The sequence below is a fragment of the Rattus norvegicus genome, chromosome 2 (genome assembly GCF_021556685.1).
Source record: "Rattus norvegicus strain SHRSP/BbbUtx chromosome 2, alternate assembly SHRSP_T2T, whole genome shotgun sequence".
NCBI lineage: Eukaryota > Metazoa > Chordata > Mammalia > Rodentia > Muridae > Rattus > Rattus norvegicus.
This window is the reverse complement of record NC_141535.1, coordinates 141,442,779-141,455,498: the sequence shown is the minus strand read 5'-3', so window position 1 is coordinate 141,455,498 and position 12,720 is coordinate 141,442,779. Positions and strand designations below refer to the sequence as shown.

The 12,720-nt window shown below is 36.5% G+C and overlaps 1 protein-coding gene across 11 annotated transcripts in view; it reads left to right on the top strand.

The window, feature by feature from the left end:
- The window catches only part of Nbea (neurobeachin), a 576,469-nt gene that overhangs the window by 154,357 nt on the left and 409,392 nt on the right, over positions 1 to 12,720 (top strand). For all 11 annotated transcript variants that reach the window (XR_015665447.1, NM_001427608.1, XM_087626792.1 and 8 more), the window contains 5 exon segments: positions 2,675 to 2,754; positions 3,515 to 3,577; positions 3,773 to 3,870; positions 5,407 to 5,499; positions 10,294 to 10,402. Coding sequence is in view for 10 of the 11 variants with exons in the window: in NM_001427608.1 (NP_001414537.1) it covers positions 2,675 to 2,754; positions 3,515 to 3,577; positions 3,773 to 3,870; positions 5,407 to 5,499; positions 10,294 to 10,402 (443 nt within the window). In the remaining variant the exon portion in view is untranslated.

Genomic DNA, 12,720 nt, shown 5'->3' with positions numbered 1-12,720 from the left:
TTTAATATCCTCTTTGTGACTCCTAGTGGACAGGTCTAGGACATACAACTACATGTGTGCACACAGTTGTGGATACACACCTTAGTCCATTTCCATTTAAAATCACAGAGCTCGGCCTAGTTTTAAGGATTTTGGTATTTGTACCCCTTTCTTCATAATAGGAACAGGCTCCCATCCACTATGTTAATATATTTCCATCTTTTCTTGTTTTATCTTGTTAAACTAGTGTTTTAACATTTGTACTATTACCTCAGTTTTAAGAATGGTGTAAAGCATTGAATTTTCAATTGTCATTCCTGACCCCTTTGAAGGTCACACATCAGATCACATAATTCTTAAGAGTAGCAAAAACAGGAAGTAACAATGAAATAATTTTGTGATTGAGGGTCATCACATCATGAGAAATTCTACTAAAGATTTTCATTAAGAAGGTTGAGAACCACTAGTGTAAAGTTATGTTTTGTTTGTTCTTAATTTTAAATTTGTCCAATAAATTTTACTTTTACTTTTACATTTTATTTTTACTAAAAATGGATTCATGTCATACAGACATCATGCACATAAGTTTGTTTCTGTGCCGCATGCTGTTTGTCATAGACTGTGACAGATGTATTTATAGTTAACAGTTACAGCCTGTTTACAACTTACATTATTGAAGCACCTTCCACATTGCTTCACATATCCCTCACATATGTTTTGTCCTAACATGCCCTGTCTTTCAGCAGTACTATCACCCTCAGCCTTACAGTGACGTAAAAGCTAAACTGAGGCATTGGTGTATTTGTATGAGAAGTCACAAGGATACTGGCTTTTAAAAGTAAAGTCAGGTATTAGTAAGACATGTTATGTACTTGCCATTGGTAAGAATAGGCAAAAACGTGGCTAACACCTGAAAAACGTGGCCCAGATTTGCTGCTAATAAAAGATGAATCCACTGGGAGATGGTTTGCTCACAGATGCAATGATCTGCGTGTGGTGGCTGTGAGCAAAAAATCATTGTCACGAAGGAAACCTAGGGGTAGTTAAACTCTGAAAACATGCAGAGTAGTGACATTAATTCTGGTTGCGTTAGATAGAAAGACTTGATGTTTAGACAATTTTTGTGAGTGTCCTATTGTATGTTCTCCAGTATGCATATCCTTCCTACCTCTCAGCTTTACTGTCAATTCAGTATCACACAATTGAATCCTTTCAACGTATACACTGTGAAGTATCGTGTTAACTCCCATGCTTGACATTACTTAACAACTCAGCATGTCTTGGTGCACCACTCCAGTGTGCATTGCATGCAGGAGAAAAGGACGCAAAAAGATAATTGGAGGTAGAGTCGGACAGCTTTCTATATGATGTATGGGATTAAAGGAAATGTCTATAAATGGAGAAAAGTTTACAGGCCAGAGAAATATTAGGAAGTTTATTAATAAAAATAGAAGAAAAATATTTGTTTAGTATTAGGTGATAATGTATTTATCAGTGGTAATGATATAGTGGAAACTTAAAGCAGCTCTTTCTCCTCAATCTAACATTCAGGAAGTAATGTAAAAATTCCTGAATATGTTCATAGCAGCCTTATTTATAATAGCCAGAAGCTGGAAAGAACCCAGATGCCCTTCAACAGAGGAATGGATACAGAAAATGTGGTACATCTACACAATGGAATATTACTCAGCTATCAAAAACAATGACTTTATGAAATTCATAGGCAAATGGATGGATCTGGAAAATATCATCCTGAGTGAGGTAACCCAATCACAGAAGAACACACATGGTATGCACTCATTGATAAGTGGCTATTAGCCCAAATGCTTGAATTGCCCTAGATGCACAGAACACATGAAACTCAAGACGGATGATCAAAATGCAAATGCTTCACTCCTTCTTTAAAAGGGGAATAAGAATACCCTTGGCAGGAAATAGGCGGGAAAGATTAAAACAGAGGCAGAAGGAACACCCATTCAGAGCCTGTCCCACATGTGGCCCATACATATACAGCCACCCAATTAGACAAGATGGATGAAGCAAAGAAGTGCAGGCCGACAGGAACCGGATGTAGATCTCTCCTGAGAGACACAGCAAGAATACAGCAAATACATAGTTGAATGCCAGCAGCAAACCACTGAACTGAGAACGGGACTCCCGTTGAAGGAATCAGAGAAAGGACTGAAAGAGCTTGAAGGGGTTCGAGACCCCATATGAACAACAATGCCAACCAACCAGAGCTTCCAGGACTAAGCCACTACCTAAGGACTATACATGGACTGACCCTGGACTCTGACCTCATAGGTAGCAATGAATATTCTAGTAAGATCACCAGTGGAAGGGGAAGCCCTGGGTCCTGTTAAGACTGAACCCCCAGTGAACGTGATTGTTGGGGGGAGGGTGGTAATGGGGGAAGGATGGGGAGGGGAACACCTATGTAGAAGGGGAGGGGGAAGGGTTAGGGGGATGTTGGCCCGGAAACCGGGAAAGGGACTAACATTCAAAATGTAAATAAGAAATACTCAACTTAATAAAAAAAAAAAACCTTCCTGAAATTTAATTTTATTCTTACATATTTGAAAGTGTAAAACATCAGCAGCAATGAATGTATTATGATTTTAAAAACACTTAATTTGTAGAGTTTAAATATAATTGCATTAAACTTACCTGATGATGTGGCTTATTTTCTTTGTAGATGGTCCCCGGCCATCCCAAAAAGAGATCATATCACTTCGGGCTTTTATGCTGCTTTTTCTGAAACAGCTTATATTAAAGGTAAAATAGCTTTATTTTACAGTTGGAATATATTGGGTGAAAAAGGTCCTGTTGCCAGAGTTTAAAAAGCATTGTCATTACGTCACTAAGAATGGCTTTTCATGTTTCTCTACAAAGTATAAAAGTACTACTTTTTGCACTTAGCTTTTTGGTAAAATTAAGATGGCCCATGTAAGAGGTACGAATGTGCTAGAAGAGATGTGCCAGCTGAGACAGGGTGTGTGAGAAACAGCTTGGCAGAAATACCATGTGGACTGGCATGTGTTCCATTTAGCTAGGATTGCTATGCTCTGTCATGGAGGGCTTTAAAAAAGTAAGGTGGTTTAAAGGGAATACACAGTAAAGGACAATACTACACAAAAGTGATCCACAGCTCCTTGAATTCCCAATATTTTAGGAAAGCAATAGATAACAAAAACATAGTAACATGAAATCGTCATAAAATACTAACTTCTTTTGTTGGGACAAAGTCTTGTTTATGTTATTTTAGCTGGCCGTGAACGAGCAGAGGTCTACCTACCTTTGCTTCCTGAGATGTGAATCTAAAGGCTGTGCTAGTACTCTTAACCCTCAGTTTTATCAGTTAAAATGTCTAAAAAGTTACTTTTTAGACACAAAATAAAATAGTATTTAAATTATGTACCATTGGGGGAATTTATTGCATTTCTATGCCTGTTTACTTTTATGTCATTTATTTTGATGCCTTTCTTCAATGTCTCACTTTCTGACTTTAATTAACTAATGAAATATTTTCACATAGGACCGAGGTGTGAAAGAAGATGAACTTCAGAGTATATTAAATTATTTACTTACAATGCATGAGGTATAACATATTTTGTTCTTTCATTTTAATTATTTTATTCAAAGATTTTTGCAAATTTTTAACTAAATAGTTGTATTTCTTTTTTAAATAAAATATGTAAAAATTCTATTTAATTTTTTATATTGAGGTTGTATCATTTCTCCATTTCATTTCTTTCCTTCAAAGCCTCTAATAGTTGTATTTCTTATTGTGCAGGATGAAAACATTCATGATGTCTTACAATTGTTAGTGGCCCTAATGTCAGAACACCCCGCCTCAATGATACCAGCATTTGATCAGAGAAATGGAATAAGGTATGACCGTAAGTGCAGTGGTATTAGGTATCTATTCTAGGCCATTCTATATATGTAAAAATGGAGGAGGCAAGGGCAAAGCTGCCACTTCTCCTGTTCTTGAGGAGCTAGAGGACTGTGTTGACATGCTCTGGAGTATGAAACTAAATGATTTTAATTACTATAGTGCAGGCCTTGCATAGCAGGAAAAGCAGATTTATTTATTTTTTTCATGGACAGTTTATATTTTTACATTTCAAATGCTATCCCCTTTCCCAATTCCCCCTCTCCCATAGTCCTTTCCCCTGCTTCTATGAGGGTGCTCTCTCTCCCACCCACCAACTTCCACCTCAACACTCTGGCGTTCCGCTACACTGGAGAAACGAGTTTTCCCAGGACCAACGGCTTCTCCTCCTATTGATGCCAGACAAGGCCGTCCTATGTTACATACGCAGCTGGAGCCATGGGCCCCCCATTGTTTTTTTTATGCAAGAGGACAATAAAGAACTTGGTGCATTTCACAAAATGAAGGTGTAAGAGAATTATGAAGAGAGAGAGCAACAGAGAAACAGAGAGACGGAGACACTCATAGACCAACCAGATTCAGTGATGCATATCTTGGTTATTATATAAAAGGAAAAAAAGGAAGGTAGTAAGATCATCAGGAATGATCTTATTAGCTGCTGTTAGATATGATGCACTGAGGCAGGGGTGGTGCTGTTGCTATGAGAATTACATTTTTGAAAGGTAGTTTAGAACCAAAGACCAACATTAAAATAATTTGAAAAGTGACACTAGTTGTGGCAATTGTGAATTAATTATCAGTAGAGGAAGCATAGTTTCTTGATTAGAATGCTTATGAACTTAGAGCTATAATTTAGCTCTTAGAGATTTCTTTCAATTTTTTTTTTGCACTCTCAGCAGAATGAACAAAACATAAAAAGAATAAACTTCATTTAATTCTTGTTATTTTGTTTTACTTGTGGCACTGGGGCTCAAACCCACGGCATTACATGTGGGAGACAAAGCTTACCACTGAGGTCCATCTCCACACCCAATTTTATTATTCTATTAACTGCACAGAAGAAGCCCTGGTATAATGCACCCCTGAACTGTGCATCTAATAATACGACATATTTGTATCTGTAAGGCCCGAACTGTATTGTGATGAATACAGTGAACTTGAAGAGGTAAGTTAGGATCGTTAATATTTACATCCCATAGTAGCTTCCATTAATGGGTTTATATGTGATTTTTTTCTCCTGCTGTAGTATTTCTGTGTTGTGACCCTGTCTTTCTCTAATATTAGCAATAATCTCTAAATTTTTAGGACAGAGAAATAACAAGGTAGGTGTCTGCCTGTGTTTCACTTAGCAGTCAGAAATGGGATAAAGTCAACATGTTCATGTGTTAAAGGTCCTAAGAGAAGTGGAACTATGGTCTAAGTATGTATTCAGGAATTTTGTTCAATGCACTGGAAAGTAAGACTTGTATTTTGTAAAGTACTTTTTCATTTGTAATATTAGTTAGGTGCTTATAAGTTCATTTGTTTTTTAGGGTGATCTACAAATTGTTGGCTTCTAAAAGTGAAAGTATCTGGGTCCAAGCGCTGAAAGTTCTGGGATATTTTTTGAAGCATTTAGGTCATAAGTAAGTTGATGTTTTCATAATGAATTACAGACATGACTATTGAAATTTTATAAGACTTATATTTCATTTTTAGCATATGAAAATTTAATAGTGTGCTATGGAAAATACAGAAATGATAAATGTCTTTCTAAAGTAATAGTTTACTAATAGTAGATTATAGAACAAGACCACAATTCAATTAATATAGTTAATTTCTTCATTCTAGTGTAGATCCTTTTTGTATTTTAAGAATAAAATGAAATAGATGTATTAAAATGAAGTACACATCTGTGTGAGTTAAATGAAAGAGGGAACAGTGAGTTAGTTCTCAGTAAATGCCACCTGCACACTGACATGATAGTACAAAGTGTTTCTTTTCTAAAAGTGATCCCCATTGATAGTCTGTGATTGTATATCCTACAATAACACATTTCCCCAAATAAGTAGCATGGCTGACCATGTTGTCCAGAACATACTTATTCTTTTGTAAGCCTGTGTCTCAAGTGTTGCTGCCTGGTCTTTCCCCAAACCTCAGTAGAGAAGTGACCCTGGCCATATGTTGTCTAAAATGCACCTGTAGACTAAAAGCCAAAAGGATGCTGCCACAACATTTGTGAGCCTGCACGAAATTGTTTATGTGAATCATTCTTGGGAAAATTAATGAGAACAGCCAAATCAGAATAAGTGGAAAATGCTAATTACTACTGGAAAACACTTAACAGAAAGAAATAAGAGGAAAAGTATAAGATAGTAGAAAGACCAAATTTTTCATCTTTTTATTGACCTAATAATGCAGAAATGATATAAGTAGGTAACTTGAGGAAGACTGAGACAAACAGGAGCAAGTCCAGAAATTAAAAGGATTTTCATAGAAGCCAGAATATGAAGTACTAGAAATATGCCCTAAAAATTGGATGTTGAAAGAGAGAAGTCAAACTTAAGACTGTGAAATGCTGATTAAAAACGGAGTCTTATTTGCCATTTAGAAAGGTAAATAGTTTTACAAAAGTACAAAGTTTTCAAAATATTGAGTATTTACATGGATAAAACCAACAAGAATGTATGTATAGTAGAACTCTTAAAAGTGAAATGTAACTTAAAACAAGGTTTATATAACAATAGATATCACCTGTAAAAATAAATATTAAACATTTTAAATTCACCATTCTAAGATAAAAGTTACTGTTAATTGCAGAAGTAAAACTTGGTTCTGTTTATAAGTATAATTCTCAGATGACTGAGACAAATAGAGATTCAAAGAATGCACATAAATGCAAGGCAAAAAATAGTAAGAATTGTGACCTTTATATTTGACCTACTAGTATGCAAGCCAAAAAAAAAAAACCCCCCAAAAAAACCCAAAAAAAACCCAATAGTTGTGGATGAAGTATATTTTATAATGTTGAAGATTATGGAATCAATAATAAAATAAAATTTAGAACCATTCTTAACTTAAAGCTCTAAGAGAGACTGATCATGTGTTTCAGTCTGCAAAAGTCAAAAGGAAATGTGTCTGAATAAGATGAGCATGACATACCTTCACAGACACAGGAAACATTGTTAGTGGTTTAGTAGATATCAATGAAAAGTTCTAAAATATTGAAACAAACTGACATTTTTCTTATGGGTGTGAAGTAACTTGAAGCTAGAACACAATCTACAAATTAGATAGTAATGATCTCTAAATATTTAAAAGCAATGGCTCAGCGGTTAAGGTCCCAGCCTCTCTTCTGAGGACCCAGTTCCTTTCTAGCACTCACACATTGGTTTACCACCATATGTAACTGCAGTTCCAGAGGTTCCAGTGCTCGCCTTGAGCACTATTTGCGCATGACTCTCAAACATGCATGCAGCTAAAACACCTATGCACATAAAATAAATGCTTAGAGTCTGTCTATCTATCTATCTATCTATCTATCTATCTATCTATCTATCTATCTATCTATCTATCTATCTATCTAATCTAATCTATCTATCTACCTAGAAAAGGAAGTAAGGAAAGAATGGTGATACAGAATATTTTAGAACAAAACAGTCTCACAAATGAACTGCATGAATGCAGAGAAAGGGAAGTAGTAATTAATGATCCCAGAACAGCAAAGATTTTGAATGCTGATTTTTAAGTAAAAAAAATTACAAATTATAATCTAAATTTCTAGAAAATAAAATAATGTAAATATATTATATGTGAAAATAATTTCCTTCCAATATCTAATACTTCCCGGAAACACCATTTTATTCCTTATGCCTGGAATCCTATAGGCTGGTATCCTGGTATCTGTAACACTGTTGAACACAGCAGAATGATTTATAGCACTGTGCATCATACTTTAGGGTATGTCGTGTATTGGACTGTAGAACTGTAAAGGTGTTAAGAAACTCTTGGACTAAACAAACCATGCCTCAGACAAAAACAGACTTAGATTAATCAGCAACAGAAACTGAGCTTGAGAAACTTGCAAGAAACTTGAAGGATGAATCTTATAAATAGCCTCTGGCCTAAAAGCATATCACAAAGCATATCTGAAGATAATTGAACCACTTGAAAATAAAACCAGAACATAAGATGGCAGTTGAATTCTTACAGATTCCTATTGGAAGGGAGAATCTCCAGCCATTTTCTAAGTTTTTGTAGTTCTTAAGAAGAAGAAAAGTAACCTAGCCGTTAGCCTGGTATTCTCATACTTTGATGTGGACTTCGGCAGAGGAGGAACATGTTTCTACTTGGCACTGTGTTGGGGCTTCCTAATACCATTAATTACGGTTAAGTAACGGAAGCAATCCAAAGTCCATCAGCTGGAGGTTCAATGAATGTGAGCTCTCGCTCTCTCTCTCTCTCTCTCTCTCTCTCTCTCTCTCTCTCTCTCTCTCTCTCACACACACACACACACACACACACACACACACACACACACACACAAGCTACTCCGTGGTGTGATAGAATGGGCCTTCTAAATACGATCCTCAGAAAAATACATATGCACACAGCTGTACATTTTAGGGTTCATCTTTTGGGGAATGTCTGCAGTGAAGATTTATGGTTACTTGGGACTAGTATTGAGTATAAATGGAACCAAAGGAACTCTGAGAACAATGAACATGAACGCATAAGACACCGTGGAGCTGTTTAGAGCCCTCAGTCCATCATATATGTGCAAAGCAGATTGGATAGTGTATGTATTGTGACAGTAGAGGGAGTAAAAATATTCGAAAAGAAAGTTTTAAAACTCTTAGAAATTGTTCTTACTTTTCAAATCTAAAGCACACAGCCAAGTAAATAAAATTGATGATTGAGATAAAGGTGCCTTATAAGATACCGTTTTTAAAAAAGAAGACTCAGAATGAAAGATAAAATTTTGATTTTAAACATATTTTATAAATGTAATTTATGAGTTTATAAATGTAAATTTATGATTGTGCAATTGTGAAGACAAGTATATAAGGAAAAGTCATTGCAGAGGTTATCAGACTTGTTAATAAACTGGAGGAATGTAAAATTTCCTTTAATTCTCATTAATCTGACCATCTTAAAAACTTCTGATTTAATAGATGTTGGCAAGAATGTGCATCATTGGAAATTTTACAATTATTGAGGAAATAATATATCGGTATACCGATGTGGGGAATCAGTTTTTTAAAAAGTCTTATGCTGTATGACTCTGTTGTTTTTAATGAAGGAGACTATTACTTAGGTATACAGATGTCCATACAGCGTTACTGCTAATAGATACCAGAGCCAACCTGAAAGAATATAAGCAGGAGAAAAGATAATATAAATAAATATATTCATACATTGACATGAAATTCAACCACTATTTTTAGGAATATAATTTAATGACTTTAAATAACCTTTGAAATCTTAATACAATCCATAAAGTTGTGAAAGGAGACAGTGTACAGAATCATTTACTTAAATTTCAGAAAAATTCAGAAACAGAGTTACAAATTTAGAAATGTATGACCCTCTAATAGAATTGTGAACACAGCCATGGAAATCAGAAACAAAGGTTATGTCATCAGTTACTCCTGAACACAGAGAAACTGGATCACTGATAGACACACCATTTTGTGACTTCCTTCTGTTACACAATTTCTTCTTTTTAAAAAATAGTTCTTACACTGGGGAGGTGGCTCAGTCAGTAACACGCCTGTCCCACAAACGTGAGGATGTGTGTGATTGCAGTGTTGTAGGGCGGGGACAGAGGTAGCTCTGTCGCCTTGTGGACCAGTGACGTCAGGCAAGGACCAAGTGCTTGCATAGAAGAGCCTACAGGGGCCATGTTTCATTCACACCAGAACATGAGGGAAACACTGAGGTTCGTGGAAGAAAATAGAGCAGAGCCATCCTGACCTGTGGGCACCTGCAGACCTAGCACTGCTGGGTTGGAGGACTCCTCTATGACTCCAATATTGAGTGCACATGGGCACTTTACCATCTTTTAGATTGTTTTTAAGTTAAGATTTGTTACAGACCATATTACAGACTTGGAATTATGTGTTCCATGTGTTAGGGTTGTAAATCTAAAAACCTTTTAGGTAATTATTAGAATCTAGAAGTAATAACTCCCAATTATCACATATGGTTATATAACTTGAATATATCTCATATTTTAATTGTATGGAGAAATTTCTTGAGAACTTTTTAAGCAAAGTTGGATATTAGCAGATAGCTGTGTTATAAACTTTTGCTTCTTTTTGTAAAGATTGATAAAACAATTAATTGTATGATTCTGTATCTGTGTAGGTTTTTTTTAGTGCAATCATGTGATCATAGACTCCACTGAATGTTATAGTGTTTATCTCCATTCTCTCCAGGCGAAAAGTTGAAATTATGCATACGCATAGTCTCTTTACTCTTCTTGGAGAAAGGCTGATGCTGCATACAAACACTGTGACTGTCACTACATACAACACACTTTATGAGGTAAAGTAGAAAAAAAAAACCAACCTGATGAAAATTCTTAGTGTATATGCTAGAACTCCTTTTCTATGTAATGGGCATCACTTCTTACACCAGTTAACATCCTAGCCACTACAGATAAGGATGGACAGGGTGCTGGTTGGCTTTTGTCAACTTGTCACAAACCTACACATATCTGGGGAAATGGAATCTTTTTGAGAAAAGGCCTAAGATTGTGCTGTGGGAACACTCTTGATTAATGATTGGTATGTAAGTTCCTAGGAAGTTTCTAGGCCACTGTGATCAGTGTCACCCCTGGGCAGGTAGTTCTGTGTACTGACAATTTGGGAATTTTAGTTTCTTTAAAAATACACATAAATATTATAAGACTATGTTCTCGTTTTAATCTCGGGTGTAGGATATGGGGCTATTTCAGATTGTTCACAGCAGCTGACTAATTTGCCTGTTGCAGAAGCATGATATTGGCAAGAGCAGATAGTTTATGCGACTGTGGAATGTTTGGAATTCTGGAGAGTTTTCAGAGGGTATGTAAATGCTAGGTTCCTGAGAGGCATGGTGGGCTATTGGTTGGTCAGTTGTTGATTGGTTGCTGCTGGTTGTTACTGGTCATGGTTTGTTAAGTGGTAATGCACAAAGAAGAAAAAAGAAGAAATTAGATATCCTGACAGCAAAGCTCAAACTTACCCCAAGGAATTTGACACCCTAATCAGCAGTAAGTAGTCTAACAATAGCATTGCTCTCTTTCCTTTCTATCCTTTTTTCTTTCTATTTAGAGCTAAGAGGTTCAAAGGGTGGAAGAAAAGGGGTAGGAAAGGGTGGAAGAAGGAAGAACCCACAAAGTAGCCAAAGTCTGGCTACAGCCCTGGGCTGTGTAAAACCTAAGCAGGCTGAGCATACAGTGGAGCACCCAGTAAGCAGCCTTCCTCCATGTCCCTCCCTTCAGTCCCTGCCTTGAATTCCTCCTGGCTTCCCTCAGAGATGGAGAGTCACCTAACAATTATAAGATGAAATATACCCTTTCTTCCCTAAGTTGCTTTTGGTCATGATTTTGTTACAACAAAAGAAACCCTAAGACAAACGCATAGCTTATATTTTCCTTCTTTTGAAAACACTGCCACATGTAATTGTTTTGTAGTGTCCTATGCTGGTCTAAGGACTTTTCTTTGAGTCTAGGTTTTCTTGTTTGTTTCATAGTCTTCCCACATAGACACATTCACACATACTGTGAATATTAGCTTTACCCCCACATCCTGTTCTCTTTCCCCCTTCTACTATACAATAGTTATCTACCTTAAGATAGAGTTGACACTGAGATAAAGTGTAAACAAGAACCATTCGTAAAACTGATATCTTGAATTGTGTTAAAATCTCATCATTTAAATATAAGCCATTCTCAGCCCTTCTAAGAAAGTGTCTTAATCAGTATTCTATTGGGAAGAGACACCATGACCAAGGCAACTCTTTTTAAAGAAAGGATTTAATTGGAGACTTGCCTAGAGTTTCAGAGAGCTTCTCCATTGTCATCATGGTAAGGAGCAGGACTGCATGCCAAAGCAGTAGCTGAGAGTATTGCAGGCAGAGAGGGTAACACCGCCTGGTGGCTTTTGAACTTTCAGTGTCCTACCCTAGTGACACACCTTATCTGACAAGGACACACGTATCCCAAAAAGGCCATACCTTCCAACCTTCCCAAACAATTTACCAGCTGGGCAAAGCAAATATATTAGCTTATGGGAACCATTCTCATTCAGATTGCCACGCAAAGTACTCTGCATGTATACTGCCTTACAAAAGCAATAATAAAAGCATTTTTAAAAAATATTTAAAGTAGTATTTTATTTGTACAAATTTAGTTTGATTCATGCTTACAGAAAACAAAATTGTTCAGATATTTTCTTCTTAGCCTTTTTTTATTGGATTTTTTAATTTACATTTCAAATGTTATTCCTTTTCCCGGACATAAGCCCTTTATCTCATCCCCCTTTCCTTTTTCTATAAAGATGTTCCCCTCCCTATCTACTCCCCCTTCCAACCCTCCCCCAACATTCCCCTACACGGGGGGTCCAACCTTGGTAGGACCAAGGCTTCTCCTTCTACTGGTGTCTAACAAGGCCATCCTCTGCTACATATGCAGCTAGAGCCATGGGTCAGTCCATGTATAGTATTTGGGTAGTGGTTTTGTCCCTGGGAGCTCTGGTTGTTTGGCATTGTTGTTCTTACGGGTTGCAAGCCCCTTCAGATCTTTCAATCCTTTCTCTAATTCCTCCAACGGGGGTCCCATTCTCAATTCAGTGGTTTGCTGCTAGCATTCACCTTTGACA